General features: G+C 36.4%; 1 protein-coding gene across 2 annotated transcripts in view; it reads right to left on the reverse strand.

Moving 5' to 3' along the window:
- LOC148944560 (glycine dehydrogenase (decarboxylating), mitochondrial) overlaps positions 1-17,388 on the reverse strand; it is a 123,928-nt gene that overhangs the window by 12,783 nt on the left and 93,757 nt on the right. For both annotated transcript variants that reach the window (XM_089100623.1, XM_089100624.1), the window contains exons 15-17: positions 9,503-9,641; positions 7,297-7,490; positions 4,481-4,602 (exon numbers count right to left, since the gene is read on the reverse strand). In XM_089100623.1, coding sequence (XP_088956749.1) covers positions 4,481-4,602; positions 7,297-7,490; positions 9,503-9,641 — 455 coding nt within the window. The remainder of the gene's footprint in view (positions 1-4,480; positions 4,603-7,296; positions 7,491-9,502; positions 9,642-17,388) is intronic.

A 17,388-nucleotide genomic window follows, 5' to 3' on the forward strand; every position in this document is an offset into this window, starting at 1 on the left:
CTGGACCCCCGTGAAACTGAGGCCCCGAGCAACTGAACCGTCGTGTAACTGGACCCTCGTGCAACTGAACCCCCTGACTTAGGTTTTCAGTGTTCTACAAATATGAGGCAATATCATGGGGTAAAACATAAATTAGAATCTTTACATGTTTAACCTTGTTCGAATTGTTTGTTTTTATAGCGATAATATTTCCAACGGGGCTTGAAGTGTCCGGGGGATTTTTCATTGGAGGGCGGATTTCTGCGGGAAAAAATCTCAGCTAGAAATTTCCCACGAGAGAAATTTTCCTTGGGGAGTTTTCCGCGGGAGAAGCTTTCGATAGGGGAGCGGGGGGGGGGGGGATTTCTCGAAAATTTCAAAGACGAAGGTTTAAAACTTTCTCTTCTCAGAATATATATGGTGATGCTTATAAATTTTAAATTAATCATTATTCTGCTCATTTAGATGGGTTTTAACAACAAAGTTAATATCCCATAGGAAAAAAAAGATAAAATCTTGCATCCCAATAGAACCTTTAAAACTGACAAAAAAGGTGTTCTACACCAAAAATGCTCTACGAGTACGGATTGCACATTAAGGGTGTAATGAAGCTCGGTTTTTTTTATTTGCAATATATTTTTGGTCCATGGGCGTACGGAGGGGGGGGGAAGCTGCCTCCCCTAAAACTTTAAATTTACACTAGATATGGCCGAAAAATCAGATGGTTGAAAAAGCTGTTGAAAAAAGGTCGATGGCTAAAAAAGCAGTTGATAGAAGGTAGATGGTTGAAAAAGCCTGTCAAGATCGTTCATAAAAAAAGCTCTGTTTTATTGTCACAAAAAAAAGGAAATCAGGTGTGACAAACCATGAAAGCAGATTTATTTCTCCTTTTTTCAGGTGAATCAGACCTTTCCTGAACGTTGAGCAATAAACATCTGTGTTGAAAATCTTTGAACTTAGTGAATTTAGATAACGAATTTTGACCAGGTGTCTTTGAGGAGATTGCAGCTGAAAAGCACATGGGAGGGGACTAGTTGTACTCCCGCCTTTTTCAACATTCCCTCAACATACCCTGAAAGTTTAAACTTAATACCCTCAGCTGTTCTCAATATATTTCAGTTACATCTTCTAGTAAAACTGGATGCACATAGTGTCTTTTGATACAGTTGACGATGCCCCTAAACATTTTCCAAACGATGTGACCGCTGATACCATCAGCCGTTTCTTAGATATTACTGGTATTTCCTTTTCATAGCCAATAAAGGAAAAAGTGTTTTTTTAATGTGTTTGGCATTCTTCTTGACATTTTTCTAAAGTTTAACCTTAATACACCAAGCTTTTTTGGATATCCAGGATCGAGTATACCTTCTTTACGTGATAAAAACCTTATATGTTAACAATATGCAACTTGCATAACTTACTACCCTTGCACCAGTGGCTGAGGGCTGTGAACCCTAGAGGCATAGTTATTTAAACTTTAGACTGTTTAAATAAAATGGCTACCTCAAAATTTTGATCGGAATTATTTTGAGGAAAAAAGGGCGTTGGGGTGGAAGCCCTCCGATCACTTTTGACTCTTAAGAATGACACTGGAACTTTTTACTTCCAATCGAATAAGTCCCCTCCAAAGTTGATACAAAAACCTTTTCCATTAAAACCTATGTGTAAGCAATGAGCAACTGGCTTAACTTACAGCCTTTGCCCCGAAAGTTGCTTGCGGGGTTTTAACCCTGGAGGCATAGTTATTTGACCTTTGGACTATTTTGAATAACACAGCTATTTCAACATTTTGATCGGATGCATTTGGGCAAAAAATGGCGGTTAGTGGGGGAGGCTGGTTGCCCTCTGATTACCTTTGCTTCTTCAAAAGTGAACTAGAATTTTCAATTTCCAATCTAATGAGCCTCCTCCAAAGTTCATACGACCATCCCTTCCATAGAAACCATATATTTTAACAATGGGTAAGCTTTTTTTCAGTAAAGTGAAAAATATGTTCTGGTCTTGAGAACGCATGGGGGTTGTCAGCCCTATGCAGGTTAATTTTTGCTTGTTTTTAGTTTGAATCGGTTATTTATTGTAATTTCTGTTCGTTTTGAGTTTCATTTTTTTTATGATGGTGATTTGTGTTAGTTTTACCCTTGTTAGATTATTCGATTTTATTTCTGCTCATTTTTGGTTTAATGGAGTTCTTTACTTTTCTTTGGAAAACTTATCTTGTGGAAAAAGTTTTTGAATTAATTATAATAAATAATAAATCATAGAAGTCTTATGCCTCTTTCGCATAGGCCACGCTATAGCGTTGCATTTGATACAATTCTGATCAATCTACTCACGTTGTTTTTTTGTCAGTGTTTTTTTTTTGTTTATTAGTTAAGACTTAGACAGGGAGCCAGGAATAAGTTTAGTTCTGCATCGTTGGTAAATTCTAATTACCTAGCTATATTCTAACAGCTTCAACTCATCCTATTTTTCCACTATTGGAGAGCTTTATGCAGTCATTTGGGAATACCCCAAACAAAGTGATTATAGAGCGCCAGGCGCCTCCCACTCCCCTTTTCACTACCCCCCAGGGTATCCGATCAAAATTTCAAGATAGCCATTCTGTTAAACATAGCTGAAACTATGCCACTGGGGATGACACGACCCCCCCACAACTCTTGGATAAGGGCTGTAGTTTATACAATTTGTTCATTGTTTTCACATGGGATTTATGATTTGGGAAGGGGGCAGTGGCGTAGTTTCGTAAAAATCCTGGGGTGGGGGGGGGCAAAGTTAGAGCCAATTTTCCCAAATTACTTTCAGGTGAAAATGACAGTGAAAAATCAGCCGTATAGTATCATAAAGGCAAAGACATATACTAAAGAAAACTAACCCGTTTCTCTGGATACTTGAATTATGCAGGCTTATCAAGTCTTGATAAGATTCTCGAAGAAACTAAATTTCCGCTTCGAGTGGGAGAACGGGTTTGAAGGGGTGAGGGGGCAAACTGGGATTGGGGGGGGGATCTGTCACATAACAAATTACGCTAATTACGCCAGGGACATGTTTGATTCTTGGTTTCAAAAAAGGATAAGGGTATTAAGGCTCTTCTGGAATCTTAAGGGGATGTCTAGCTAAATCAAAAGACACTATGTTCATGTAGCTTGTAAAAAGGACATACCCGCGATATTTCAAAAATGGCTTTGGATATTACGTCGAAACTTACAGGATACGATAAGCGGTATGTTCAACCGACCAAAAGAAAAAATGTGCATGATACTACCACTAATATTACTACTACTACTAATCCTATGACTACCACTGCTACGACCACTACTAAAGATAAGGGTATTAAGGTGAAAACTTCAGGGAATGTTGATGGGGAAATTAAACTAAATCAAAACTAAATGTGTATGCAGTTGCAAAAAGCTGTATTATTAGCAATCCCTTTAAACTGCTTTGAGTATTATGTTGGAACTTTAAGGTATGTTGATGGGGATGTTGAACTAACAAAAAGGCAATCTGTACATACTGCTAATACTACTTCTACTACTACGATGACTGGCTATCTTTAACAGGGACAAGTTCAGATTGACTATTCCCTCTCAATTTATTAACATGCCAGTATAAGATATTACTATTATGCCCTCTGCTTCATGTTCTACACCCTTGGCAGTTTCATCCATGGCCTCCACTTTACACCACCTTTATTCACATTTTAATGCTTTCTCCACTTTTTCACAATGCTCTTATTTAATCGTACAATACATCCCTCAGATATTTCTTGTACAAGCCCCTCCTCCTCTCAATTAAACAGAAACATTTTCACTAATATTCCTAGCTGCGTTTATAATTTCCCTCCCTAAGACCTTATCAGCAACTTCACAAACAATTTCCCTAAAACTATTCCATTCATCTTCTATATTTTCAAATTTTTAAAATTTCAGTTTAGTATCTACCTGTTCCTGGAAAGTTTCTCTCAAATTCATATCTTGGAGTCTATCAGTATGAACAACAAAACAAAGCTTTTTTATGAATCATCTTCACAGGCATTTATTGAATGACTTTAAAAGACAGACAACTCCAACAAGGTTGAACATGTAAAGATTCTAACTTTGGGTTTTACCCATGATGTTACCTCACATTTGTAGAATACGGAAAAATTGAGTATGGTGGTTCAGTTGCACAAGGGTTTCGTTGCATGGGGGTTCAGTGGCACGGGGATTCAGTTGCACGGGGGTTAAGTTGTACGGGGGTTAAGTTACACAGGGGTTCAGATAAATGGGGTTGAGTTTCACGGAGGTTTAGTTGCACGAGGGTACAGTTAAATAGGATTCAATTGCACGAGGTCTCAGTTACATAAGGGTTCATTTGCACTGGGGTTTAGTTGCATGGACGTTCAGTTACATAAGGCCCAGTTGCACAGGGGTTCAGTTGCACTGGGGTTCAGTTGCTTGGGGTTGAGTTGCAATGGAACCGAGCCACTTCTATAAGCCTCATAATAGAAATGTATTTTACTCACTTAGCAAAGCTTCACAGTATCTGTCCATTTCAGCCTTATCCTCAGACTCAGTGGGTTCGACCATTAAACATCCAGCAACGGGCCAAGACATGGTCGGGGCGTGGAAACCATAATCCATAAGTCTGAAAGGAATTATAAAAAAATGAGGAATTTTAAAGGGATTATAAAAAAAAAATTGAAACCAAAATAAAGTTTTCAGACTGACTTATAATACAGATACCTTTAACAATAAGACTATTATTAATATTCTAAAACAAATCCTAGTTGATTTCCAATTTTCTTGTTTTTTAGGTAGTTTTTTCAAGGGCCGAACAGTTTATTGCAGCAAAAAATTAATATTCATGAAATTAACAGAATAAATACAATTATTGTAACCTAAAGCAATACTAAACGATTGTCTTTATGTAATAAAAATAAGGAACTCGATTATTACATTTTAAAAAAAGTAGCAGGGGTACCGAACTCCGCTTAGTGAATCCAATTTTGTACATAAAAACAGTGTCTGACGTATTCCTTCCGCGGAAATGCAATCCCTCCATACCCTGACTCACACACGAAAGACAATAACCAAGGTCAGAAAGCTTAATAATAGTAATGACGTGATTAATATTCACTCACACTTGTCAACTGTCAGCCTTCATTTGACAGTTTTTTTTTTCAGTTGTTGGGTCACTACTCTCATTTAGTTAACGATTTAAGAAAAATATATGAAGGGCACTTGGAGGGGAAAACGAATCTTCCCAAGTTCATGATCTATCTAGATCGTTTTTGCACACCGCAAAATAATAGTACATCGATTTTCAGAAAAAAGTATAATGCTGTTTTCGAGAAAAAAAATCATATTCACATACACAATTATTCCTCGTTTAAAGATATAATATAATCATTGCATGCAAAACATTTTTTTCGTTCTTCGATAAACGAACCGATATCGATTCGTTTATTGCAAAACAAGTTTTTTCGTTTATCGATAGAGCGCTCGGAGCCCTAGGAGTACTAAACACGGCTTAGTGGAGAAAAGATTATAGATAGAGCTGGTTTTACTTTAAAATATGGTTAATCACAATCCCAACAGCCACAATTTAAGGAATTCAGAAAAAACAGATTGTACCGTTAGGTACATACAGTTAGTCGAACACTGTACCAACTGAAAATACAAGTAATCTTTGTTCTTTTATCTTTGGTGGAGGACATAGTAAGAGAAAGAAGACTCCGACAGCAGGCAAAATAAATGATAAGGATGGGGGCTAGATCCATCTTTGGTTCCTCCAACTAAAAATTTATTTTTGGGGGAGGAGGTGGAGGCAATGGGCTTGTGAGGCCTGAGCCTCGAACCCCAGTGTGTGGGTCTACCCAGCCATTAAATAAAGAATAATTAAATTAATCACTATTTTTATCTTACTACACGGCATATAATTTCTTAAACCTCATTAACTTAATTCCATCGTAAATTCAGCGCCTTGCATAGGATAACGTGTCACTTTTTGGACTGGTAGGTTTTACCTCCTTAATTCTGTATAAAATAGCTCTCAGATTGAAAAGTATTCTTAAGCTGAAAACCGTAGTGACTATTGTCATTCAACTATCCACTCAAACAGGAACATCTTACAATTTTCTAAAATTCACACAAAAACCGTAGTAGAACGTGTTCTAGGTTGTTTTCCCAATGAGCAATAATGGAGAACTTTTTTATTTTTATTTTGTTTAATGTTCAAAGGTTGTGTGCAAGCCAAATACAGACACCTTTGGCACACAAAGGAAGGAGCTATGTTCGATGCCAAATGTCATAATTCTAGCTGGAGTGATACGCAGCCCCATTCGGCAAAGTGAAATCAAATTAATAATAATATTTATAAAGAATTCCTGCAGGGATATACAATTCATAATAATTCCCTAGATCACACTGCCTTTTCGTTTACAATTGAAACGAAAACATATTAAAAACTGGTAAAATGTTTTAATAAGACAGTGAGAAGACAGTCTTATCTGGTTAAAAATTTTACCCGTTTTTAATATATTTTCGATTCCGTTGGACATACAATAGACAATTTCCGCCAAAAACTTGGAAGTGATTTTCAGATAAAAGTTTAGTATTTTCAAATAAAATAAAAGGTTGCCTACCGTTTTGATGCCCTACTGTTATACTGCTGAACCCGCAACTTTTTTCTGCTTCAATCTAACTTATACTTCACTAGGGGGAGGGGGGTGATAAGAGCATATGCAATACTTGTTTTAAATTAAATCCTGAATCTTAATTTGAATGTTTAATGCTTAGCACAGAAGAAAATTTTGTTAACAGGAAGTTTTATCAGGGCAGCCATATCCGTTGCAAGGATTAGTTATTCTTGTTTCAGTTATTGTCTTAGGACTTAATATGAATTTATATGTGGTTAATGTCGATATTCACCGGTGAATATCCAAAATTCCTTTTTCTCTGCTTGGATTCATTGGCTTTGCGAATCAGCTTTTTCAGTCTTATACAAGCTTTGATGATAAAAGTTAGGTTAGGTTGGGTTAAGCTAAATTAGGTTATAAATCTCAGAAATCGGTTAAAAGCCTAATCTAACTCAACCTAACCTGTTTCCATCAAACCTTGCATAAAACTGAAAATTTGACGGGCAACGATGACTAAATCCAAAGAGAAAAAAAAGTTATTACGGAAATTCATCGGTGAACGTCGACATTCACCAATTTCAGACATTCACGGTAACATATATTCAAGCAGGGGGAGGGGGGCTAGTCCCTGAAAATAAACCCCACCTGCACACTTGACGATAGTACAGAGTAAATAAAAGAAGAAAATATTTAACAGTCACCTTTTAGCTATATCAGCTGCTTCGATTCCGGCGGTTTTCTTAAAGTCTCGAACATCAAGAATAAATTCGTGAGCAACTAATCCACTAAAACCTGTGTAAAGAATTTTGTACTCTTGGCTCAATACCTTGGCCATATAATTTGCATTTAGAATAGCCACTTGAGTTGCACGCGTCAAACTACGACCACCCATCATCTGAAAAAATAAATACAACGCTTAAAAAGTTTAACTTCTGTAATGACACCTCTTAATTTATATCTGGATCCATGATTCCCAACGTGATACCCAACACATGGCAATATTTTAATGGGTCAGGGATAGGACGTGTATTCTTCAGCTAACCATAGAGCCTTAATTTAGAGCCTTAGATTTTGAAAAAAAATTCATGTGATATATCACGAATGTTTCCAAAGAAATGACTTTCTTCAAAGAATTTGCTGTACGAATTTTACTTTAGAGGATTTCATGAATAGTTTCTGACTGTTTTTGTATCTTTGTCATAACAACTAACGGACTGCTGTTTAATTCTAGTACTTAAGTGTAGTAGCTAAATTAACTTAAGCTGATTTTCATCTTTGTCTTAAGGTTTATTTTACCTATGTAGGTTATTGGCACGTTATTTTCCTGCATTCCTATGGGTCTAATGAATCAATGTGAAACCACCATTTTGCTACCGTTCGACAGCTGACATTAAGCTTTGTCCATTGGCCAACCTTCATTTTTGAAATCTGATTTTGATTTTTTTTTTTTTTTTTTTTTTTTTTTTTTTTTTTTTTTTTTACATTCAAAAAACGGTAAACATTGATTGAAAATCATTAAGAAGGAAAATTTTCCTAAGAAACGACTTTGATAAGATCTGATAAAGTCTGATAAGATTTAGTATTCATATAGAATCTGGATCACTGCTACAAATTATCTAGATTCTAGATACATTCTTAAACTAGAAAGAGGAGAATAAGTATCCGGGTAATTAGGTAAACTAATCCTCTAGTTCCGGGCACGCAGGGGATAGCCTCTGAAATGGTTACAACAGCCATTTATAGTCTATGGAATAAAACTGAAATTTATTCTAGCGTTTCGAATAAAATTGATATGGCTAAATACATAAACTAAAAAATGGAGAATAGGCATCCAAATAAGAAGGACAACTAATCTTGTAGCTCTGGGAGCGCAGGGCTTGGCTTTAAAAAAATTGCAGCAGACATTTTCGCCATTTAGACTGTATCAGATAAAATAGGATCAATCAAACTAGAAAGAGTAGAGTAAGTATCCAGATAAGTTAGATAGCTAATCCACTAGCTCTGGGAAGGCAAGATTAGGTGGCAGAGGGGGTATTTTCCTCTCCCAACATCTCCCCCTCCCTATATTTTGAATAAAAAACCTTTATCGGGGGTATTTTTATTGAAAAATGTCTTTTCGATATTTTCATTAAAACAATTAAAGAAACAATGTATACACTACCTCGACTTTGAAAAATATATTTACCCCCCCCCCCCATATTTTTGTGAATTGTTGCCACTGGAAGACTAGGCCCTGAAATGGTTACAATGGGGCCTTAAAGACCGTATTCAGAAGCAAATTCGAAATCATAATTCAAAGGTTCATAGTCATCAATGGCAAAATTTATTTCCACAGTAACCGGGTGATTTGTTTTATTAGTTGTATTGTTTATTTATATGTAATGTTTGGTTTATTTGTTGACTCCTTTGTTTTGTTGTGTTTTGTGATTTTTCTTCAGTTTTTTCTCTTTTTTGTTTTCTTTGCTCCGTCATTAAATTTTTTAATTCGCGGGTAATCAATAAATTCATTCAATTCATTCATTTCGATAATTCCAACGTTAGATTAATTTAAAGAGTTGGGGTTGATCCAAATCTTTAAAAACCGATCCCAGTTTCCTGAAACTTTTTCAATTAACCCAGACTTGACGTCCAGTTTCCAGAGCCGGCGTTCTGCAACAACGATTGCAAACACGTGTTTGTATTATAAAGTTGGACTACAATTAATTGCAAAAGCCAATTTTTCAATGAAAATAAAATCAAGGCTATTAATAACCCAGAACACGTTGTTATTGCTTTTTACCAATTCAATACTTTAAGCAATATTAGATTGAAGATAATATGTTTCTGTCATGATTTCAATTCCAATTTGCCATCTTGTTACATATGACAAATGCTTTAGGTAAGCTAACTGCATTGTAAAAATCTTACCTTGATATAGGCCCAAGAAATAGGAAGAATGGAGGCAGATCCATACTGAGCTGAGCTGACAACTCCAAAAGGTCTGCTCTCAGTTGGCAAGGGGCTGACAATGGGGTGACCAGGCAAAAATGGAGCTAGATGTGACTTTCTGAAATAGCAAAAGCAGTGATCATTACTTGGAGGACCCAGATTTGACGTTAACTGATATAATTTTTTAAACATTATATGCACTGGCGTAGGTGACACAATATGCTGGAGCAGAACATAGCTACGCGAAATTAGTTCTGTGTATAGGGAGTTATAAATATTTTCCTTTATCGAATAACTTCTTATCCTAAGGAGACTTAAACAGTATGGGCAACCTATAAGCGTGGAAACTGGCTCTAGTGCCGAAGAAAAGAGAAAACACCAACACCATATAGCATATGGCGTTTCTTGGCATTTTTTCAAGCTTCGTAATTGTGTTTTTTGAGAAACTGAGATCAAGCGGTTATTACTAAACTAATTTTGCCAATTACGCTAGTTTTACCTTATTAGAACAAGAAACTGCTACTTCTACTTCTAATAAGTCACCGCAGCACCAAGCCGCCTGAGGCCAACACAGCTACGCACGCTCCTCCTCCATCCAAATCTATTCAAAGCCTCCCTCTTCACGCCCTCCCAGAACGTTCGCATTCCCCTCAAATCTTTCTTTATGACATCCTCCCACCCCAGACGAGGACGACCTGCTTTCCGTTTAGCCCTAGACGGTTGGCCGAAAAGGACAATCTTCGACAATCTGTGAGAACATGCTCTAACCATTTCAACCTTTCTTTCATTATAGCCCTAGAAAGCGGGATTGAACCACATTTTTTGTAGAGCCTACTGTTTGAAATAAGTGCAGTCAGCCGGGTACCCAGAACAATTTGTAGGCAATTTCTCTGGAAAAAATCTAGCAAATCTTCATCCGCTTTTCGGAGCGCCGATGCTTCAGAGCCATATTCACTGTCACTATCACCACTGTCACTTCCACTCTTCTAATCTTGGTTTGCAAACTTATCTTCCTATTCTTCCAAACATGTTTTAACTGTGAAAAAACACCCTGAGCCTTGCCTATTCTACTTTTAACATCTTCACTGCTCCCACCGTCTTTACTAATAATACTACCAAGGTAAGGTAGTATTATACTACAGGGTAATACTATAAGGTAATTAGAACAAGAAACGCCAAACACTAGACGGTATTGGTGTTTTTTTTGTCGATACTAGCACCAGTTTCCGCTCTTGTAAGTTACCCATGTCTTTGGCAGGACTTATAGAGCCAAATTCCCTAGCTAGACAATAATAATTTAGTGGTTACAGTATGAAAATTAATACACCGCCAATTACCAGTTTATGTCATTTGTACAAGCTTTTGGTATTGTATTTTTCAGCAGCCCTAGCGATTTAACTCTTCAAAGTAAGACAAGAATCTTGCTAGTATTCGATAGAGCTGAAATTCAGCTTTGTCCATCCATGGAAATTTGTTTGTGTTCTTAGTTTCTTCAGATTAAAAAATTACGTTCTAGAAATTGCTTGAAAATGTTTCAAAGGGAGAAATTTTCCTATTCTTTAAACAATTTTAGATTGTTCTCTAAGAAAAAATTTTGAGTAATATCATAACTCTTTGTCGGTAAATGGACATATCTGAAACTAATGAATTCACAATTTTATCTTTTAGTGTAAGGTACAGCTGTAAGCTGAACACAAAACTGTATATCTCAGAGGTGATACAAACCTTACATTTGCAAGACCAACTAGCATAGCTTCGTTTGATGTTGAGACCTTCAGAATTTATCTTTTTGGATATTTACAATAACATAAATTAAGTCTTTGTGATACAGAAAAGATTTAGCTCACTTTAAAACTGAACTCCTCAAAGCCGTTGGCCCATTATGTGAACAAAAGTAATATCGGCTTGCTTGAAAAATATTTTATTTCTTGGGCTGGTCACCCAAACTTTTAAATAACTAGCAGCAGAGCCTGTTGGGGGAGAGGTGCAAAAAAGAAGAAAACGGTGTGTATACTATCCTGTGAGGAACGCGAATCAATCGACTCCAACTGTATAATGCCTAATGAGAAATATTGGCTTGAGGTACCCGTTGAATAACATAAATTTAGTTGTATTCAGAGATGAAGATTTATTGATTAGACTGGCTGGGAGTTACCGCACAACAAATCATATTGGTAGATATAATATCTCAATCCATATGACAAGATCTCACAAGATCATCTTATGACAAGATCAAAACTTTTGGGGCCATTCTTTTTAAAAATTAGCAACTTGCTGCATTATGGTTACCTAATTGCCTTCCAATAATTTGAGGACAAATTTATTAAGTAACTTCAAAATTGTTTCCCGTCAGTGTCAACTTCGCTCTTTACTTTGAGTAGATATTGCTTTTAATTAACCCATCTGATTTTAATTTAAAAAAAACCTCACCCCATTCTAACCGCAACTGGAAAAACCTACTATTCACTTGTTGAAACTTTCATTCACCACACTCAATAGCTCTCTAAGATGGTGAAAGCTGCTACAAGTCGAATTTAAAAAATAAATAGTTCTTTATTATCACCGAATTGGAATTTTCTATTGCTTTTTTCTATGCTTGTTGTAGGAAGAGGAAAAAGTTTTATTAAAACTGAATATTAATTCATACTGAAACTGTTATTCCAACAAAAAAAGAAGCTTACAACAAATATACATGACATTAATAATCAACAGAAACAATCAACATCAAATACATAGTACGGGGTACTATTCTAAATTCAATATTTTAATAAAATCTAAGCGATAAATATTTAAGGATATACTTTTATGAAGTATAATTTATTATTAAAATTTTAAATTCTCTATGAATTTTCATTTTTTTTTTTATATATAGATGGTTTACTATGTTGCTTGTTTCACTCTATTTAGTAATTTAATTCTATTGATGTTACACTCCAAACAAAATCTTTAATTTATTCAGCAGCCTTTCTTGATCCATATAACTTCAAAAATGAACTTTGGTTAACCAGAAACCAGGCTTCAGCAGAACAACTTCCTGGTCCAACTAATTCCAGCCTGACACAGGCTTTATTGTACAAGGTTGCCAAAATGGACGAAAGGGCCACATTGAGAGTCTCTCCAGAAAACAGGTCGTTTTATAACTGGCGAATTGACTTTACTCGAACTCAGACTCAAGACCTCCGGTTTAAGCTGCTTACTTACGGTTTTCAACAAACAGCTGAGCCGTCACCTGTTCTATAAATTTCAAATGCTTTGAAAGGGTCACCATTTTACGGGATGTAGAGAAAAGAAGCCTGCATCCAAATGGGAAAAACTCGCTAATTAGTAAGAACATACAAACCAGAAAAGTGCAATTACAGTTTTTCACAAGACAACAACAAGAATCGAAATTAATGAGCGTTTGACTGAAAAAGTTCGAAAAGCGTGAAAACCGATCTTTTGGACCTTGTAGTGGCCCGGTGTCACCCAAGAAGAAAAGGTGTTAAAAACCACTACAAATTTCCCTTTGACAACTCTATTATAACACATCATTATAACACATAGATAAAGGTAAAGGATGCGGCACTAGACTCCAAAGTCTAAACCGGTGGTGCTGATCTCTGCATCCTGGCCCTTCAGCCAGAAAGTTCAATGGAGAATTGGGGGCCAGCTATCCTGTGTTTTCACACACCCTTCCCGTTTACCTTCTCCATGCACCCATTTAGGGTTGGATCGACTCTGGCTAAGCTTACAGAGTCACGCCACTGAGGCCCTTTCCAAACCAAATAACCAGCAACAACAGGACTCGAACACTCAGTGTCCTCAAGGACACAGGATTTTAAATCTAGCGTTATAACACCTGCTATAAAAAGATCGTTCAACATTCCATTCAACAAATATTCTATTTAAGTTATTGAGTAATTTTAATTAAGTATTTTAATTATTAAGTAATTAAAGTTCTACTGTAGTAAAAAATGTAAATAATGTACTCGAAAGTTTGATTCCCTACATTTTGTTAGGTAGTTAACATCTGGTGCTTAATTACATACTTGAAATAAATGTACACAGTAGTTTATTTCAGGGCGAGAGGGTCCAACTTAGAAAAACCAACAAGAAAAAAAATTACATTAAAAACATACGAAATTAATAAGAAAATCATATGGCCTCGAGATTTGGGGGAGGGAGGCAGATGTGAGGCCTCCCGTCCTCCTGCGCACATGCCCGCCTCAAACGAATAGATTATTTGTAAAACAAAAAAAGTACTGACAATTCCTTGTTTAAGTGAATAATCTTACAAAAGGCTCATAAAAAATGCATAGGTAGGAAGAAGAACAAGAAAAAAAAAAATACAGCTTATATGTCCAAATTAAATCTTTACTATGTTTATGTCAAAGACTTAATTAAGTCTTTTACATAATTTTTTGACATAAGTCTTTATTTATTTATGTCAGTTAATTAAGAGCTTCTACTTTCCAAGTTACCTTGTTTGACTGGTTTGCTGGCGTGCTGACTACAAGCTTAAGGAATATTGCCAATTGAAGTTAAATTACAGCTGCATTTTTTTGGAAAAGTGGGGGGGTTAATATTGATCCCCTTGCGTGTAAGTCTTCGTTTCATGTTTTTCTAAGCTAGATTTTCTCCTGAGCAGCTATTACAGCAAAATTACTCAACAATGGCGGTAACCCAATCATCGTTTGAAAAAGCAATTAAGGACTTGAAGGAACGCCTGACTTCAATTTCTACTGATCAATCTTCAATCAAAGCGCACCAGGCTGGAGTGTCTTCCAAGCTCGATACAGTTATGTCCGACATACAGTCACTTAGGTAAAGCTTAGCAGATAAAATGCTGAGATAGTTGAACTACGATCTTCTATTGAAAGCCATCAAGCTGAGCGTGTGAAACTCGAAAAAAGGTTGCTTGAACTAGAAATTAAAGATCGTCAGCTGCAATTTAATTATTCACGGCCTGCCAAAAGAGAAATCAGGCCAATCTCTTACCAAAAATATTGAGACTTTATTCAAAGAGAAATCTGAGATTGACAAAGATATTCCTCTTAAAAAAGTGTACCGTATAAAGAGTGTTAGCCCCATTACAGTTAGAAACAACAAAAAAGCTGGAGTATCGCCTGTTCTTATTTCTTGTGTGAATAATTTGGACTTGCAAATGCTATTGGACAATATAGGCAAAGTTAAAGGAAGCGGTATGAGAATATGTACTGATTTGCCTCCTTCACTTAATTCCCTACGTAATGAGCTTTTGGCCAAGGCACGTGATCTTAAAGCTCAGCAAATATCCAAGTTCACGCAAGTGAAACAATCCGGGGCCAGACTATTGCTGCAAAGTAGAAACGATATTACTGGCCCATGGGTAACACATGACGAATGCTAATATTGCTTGAATATATATCTATATAATGATTTGTCAGATTGATTATGTTTTTTTATTCAGTATATAGTCTATGCTGCTTAGGAATGTGAAGATCGATAAGTAAAGTGTCCTACTTAAAAAGAAGTGTATTTATCTCGTTGTCTGTGTTCTTCTTTATTTTTGTTTCCTTTCTTTTTGCTCTTTTCGTTGCTATGTGCTTTTTTTCCGTATTTTTCACTTATTTCCCAATTCCTGCTCATCTATCTCTGAGCTCCTAGGCCTAAATTCATTAAAATTGGTTCAGTTTTCTTGCCGTATATCTTTTGTTGCAGAAATTCTACAAGAACGTACTGCCACACTGTCAGCGTTTGAAACTTCAAAAAGGTTTGACTTTTTTTCCACTGCGTCATCCCGGCCCACCGCCAAGTGGAGAATACGGGTGAGAAATTTTTTTTCTAATTTGAATGGTGGTGGCTATGGTAGAACTTGCGATAGGTTGGGTGAGTTGGAGGGGTGATCCTTGAATTTACCACATATTATTTCATGCATTGATAGAGAGTATGACAACACTTATGATTATTTTATTAGTAATTTACCCACGAACAAATACCTTCCTCTAGGAATGATTATGAGTAAACCAACAAAGAAGTGTCTGAGAACAGCATTTTTAAATTGTTGTGGACTTATGAGTAGTTTAGAAAACATTTCACTATTGCTTCCCGTTCCCGACCATAAGATTGATGTTTTTGGTGCATGTGAAACATTTTTAAATGAGCAATCTTCTGAGCTAGCTCATATAAATGGGTACAAGTCGTTATTTAAAAATAGAATAGGTAGACAGAGCGGAGGGTTGTCTTTTTTTGTAAATGATAGTATACCTGTAAGAGAAGTGAATGATTATGATTACCTTTATGAAGAAATGTCATTTGAATTTTTTGCTATTGAGCTAGATCTAAGTCCTTCGAAAGTGTTATGTTGCGCCCTATATAGGCCGCCGAGTTTGGCTGCTAAACAATTTGTAGAAAAGTTCGATGAACTTAACTCGCTGATGACCCAAAGAAAATGTAAGTTAATGATGTTGGGTGATTTTAATATTGATATTAGTAATGTACACAGGGATGTGAATTCAATGGTTTCGAATAATGTTGCCATTGACTTTGTAACGATTCGTATGTCCGCGAGTTTGCTTCCAACATGCCGGATCCCGACGAGAATCACGGAGTCGTCAGCGTCGTTAATTGACAATATTTTCACAAATTTCGAGACACTGGGTTGTAACGTTATAGTTGATGATACTTCGGACCATTTTATGATCCTGTGCGACCTTTAAACTGGTCCCTCCCCTAAACCCTCTTCATTGAGGTCAAGAAGACTGGACGCTGCTTCGATTGATAAACTGAAAAGTTTACTGTCCCAAGTCGACCGGTCTCCCTGCTTAGAATGTGACGACGTGGACAAAGCTACTGTATACTTCATCAACCAGTTTGAAATAGTACTTAATAAGGCATGTCCTTGATCAAGCCGGCAAGCTAGGCGTTATATTAAACCAAAAAAACCATGGATTACAGCTGTTCTGTCCTCTATCCATACCAAAAATAACCTCTTCAGAAAATTCATGGCAGATCCTACACATGAAAATCAGGCCAAATTTTGCCAGTACAGGAATTGTCTGACAAAGTTACTGCGACAAGCGAAGCAGTGATACTATCTTCATGAATTTCAAAATGCTGAAGGGTCCCTAAAAAAGACTTAGTTGATTATTAATGAATGCCTTGGGAAAAAAGAAAATGGAAAACCTTCCGGAAGATATATTATCACTAAAATACAAGAGGATTGTTAAAGAAAAGTAAAATGCTGTTGGTGTCATAAATGAGCACTTCGAAATTTTGGTCACGTAACATCACTTGAGGCACGAACTCGACGCTTACCCGATTCAGCATATTTTACTTCCATGCCGCCTCCATCGGATTGCTCTCTTTTCCTAACGCCGGTGTCAGCGGAGGAATTACTGCAAGTTATATACCAACTGAAGAATTGGTCGTCGGAAGGTACGGATGGCTCGTCGACAAGCCTTTTAAAACGGATAATGCCTGATGTTACAGAATTTTTGGTTCATATTATCAACTTATGTTTTTCATGTGGACTTTTCCCAGCTTGCTTAAAGTCTGCACGTGTTTTAGTCCTGCTTAAGGGTGATGACGTGAAAGATCCAACAAACTACAGGCCAATCTCGATCCTATCTTCATTCGCAAAAGTAATTGAACGATGTCTTTACAACCGCATAGTGAAGTTTTTTGATAAGAGGGGATGTTTTAATGACCTTCAGTTTGGGTTTAGGAAGGGTCATAGCTCTAAACATGCGACTCTGACCCTCACATAGTATATACACGACGCTTTGAATAAAAGAGAAATTCTATCTACTTTAGATATCTATATAAAAAAAGAGTTTGATACTGTTTGTTTTGCAATTTCGCTTTGTAAAATGGATAACTATGGTATATGTGGACCTGCAAACTCT

This window comes from Artemia sp. Qi Xiang Cuo, chromosome 14 (assembly GCF_049724085.1).
Source record: "Artemia sp. Qi Xiang Cuo chromosome 14, ASM4972408v1, whole genome shotgun sequence".
Classification (NCBI taxonomy): domain Eukaryota; kingdom Metazoa; phylum Arthropoda; class Branchiopoda; order Anostraca; family Artemiidae; genus Artemia; species Artemia sp. Qi Xiang Cuo.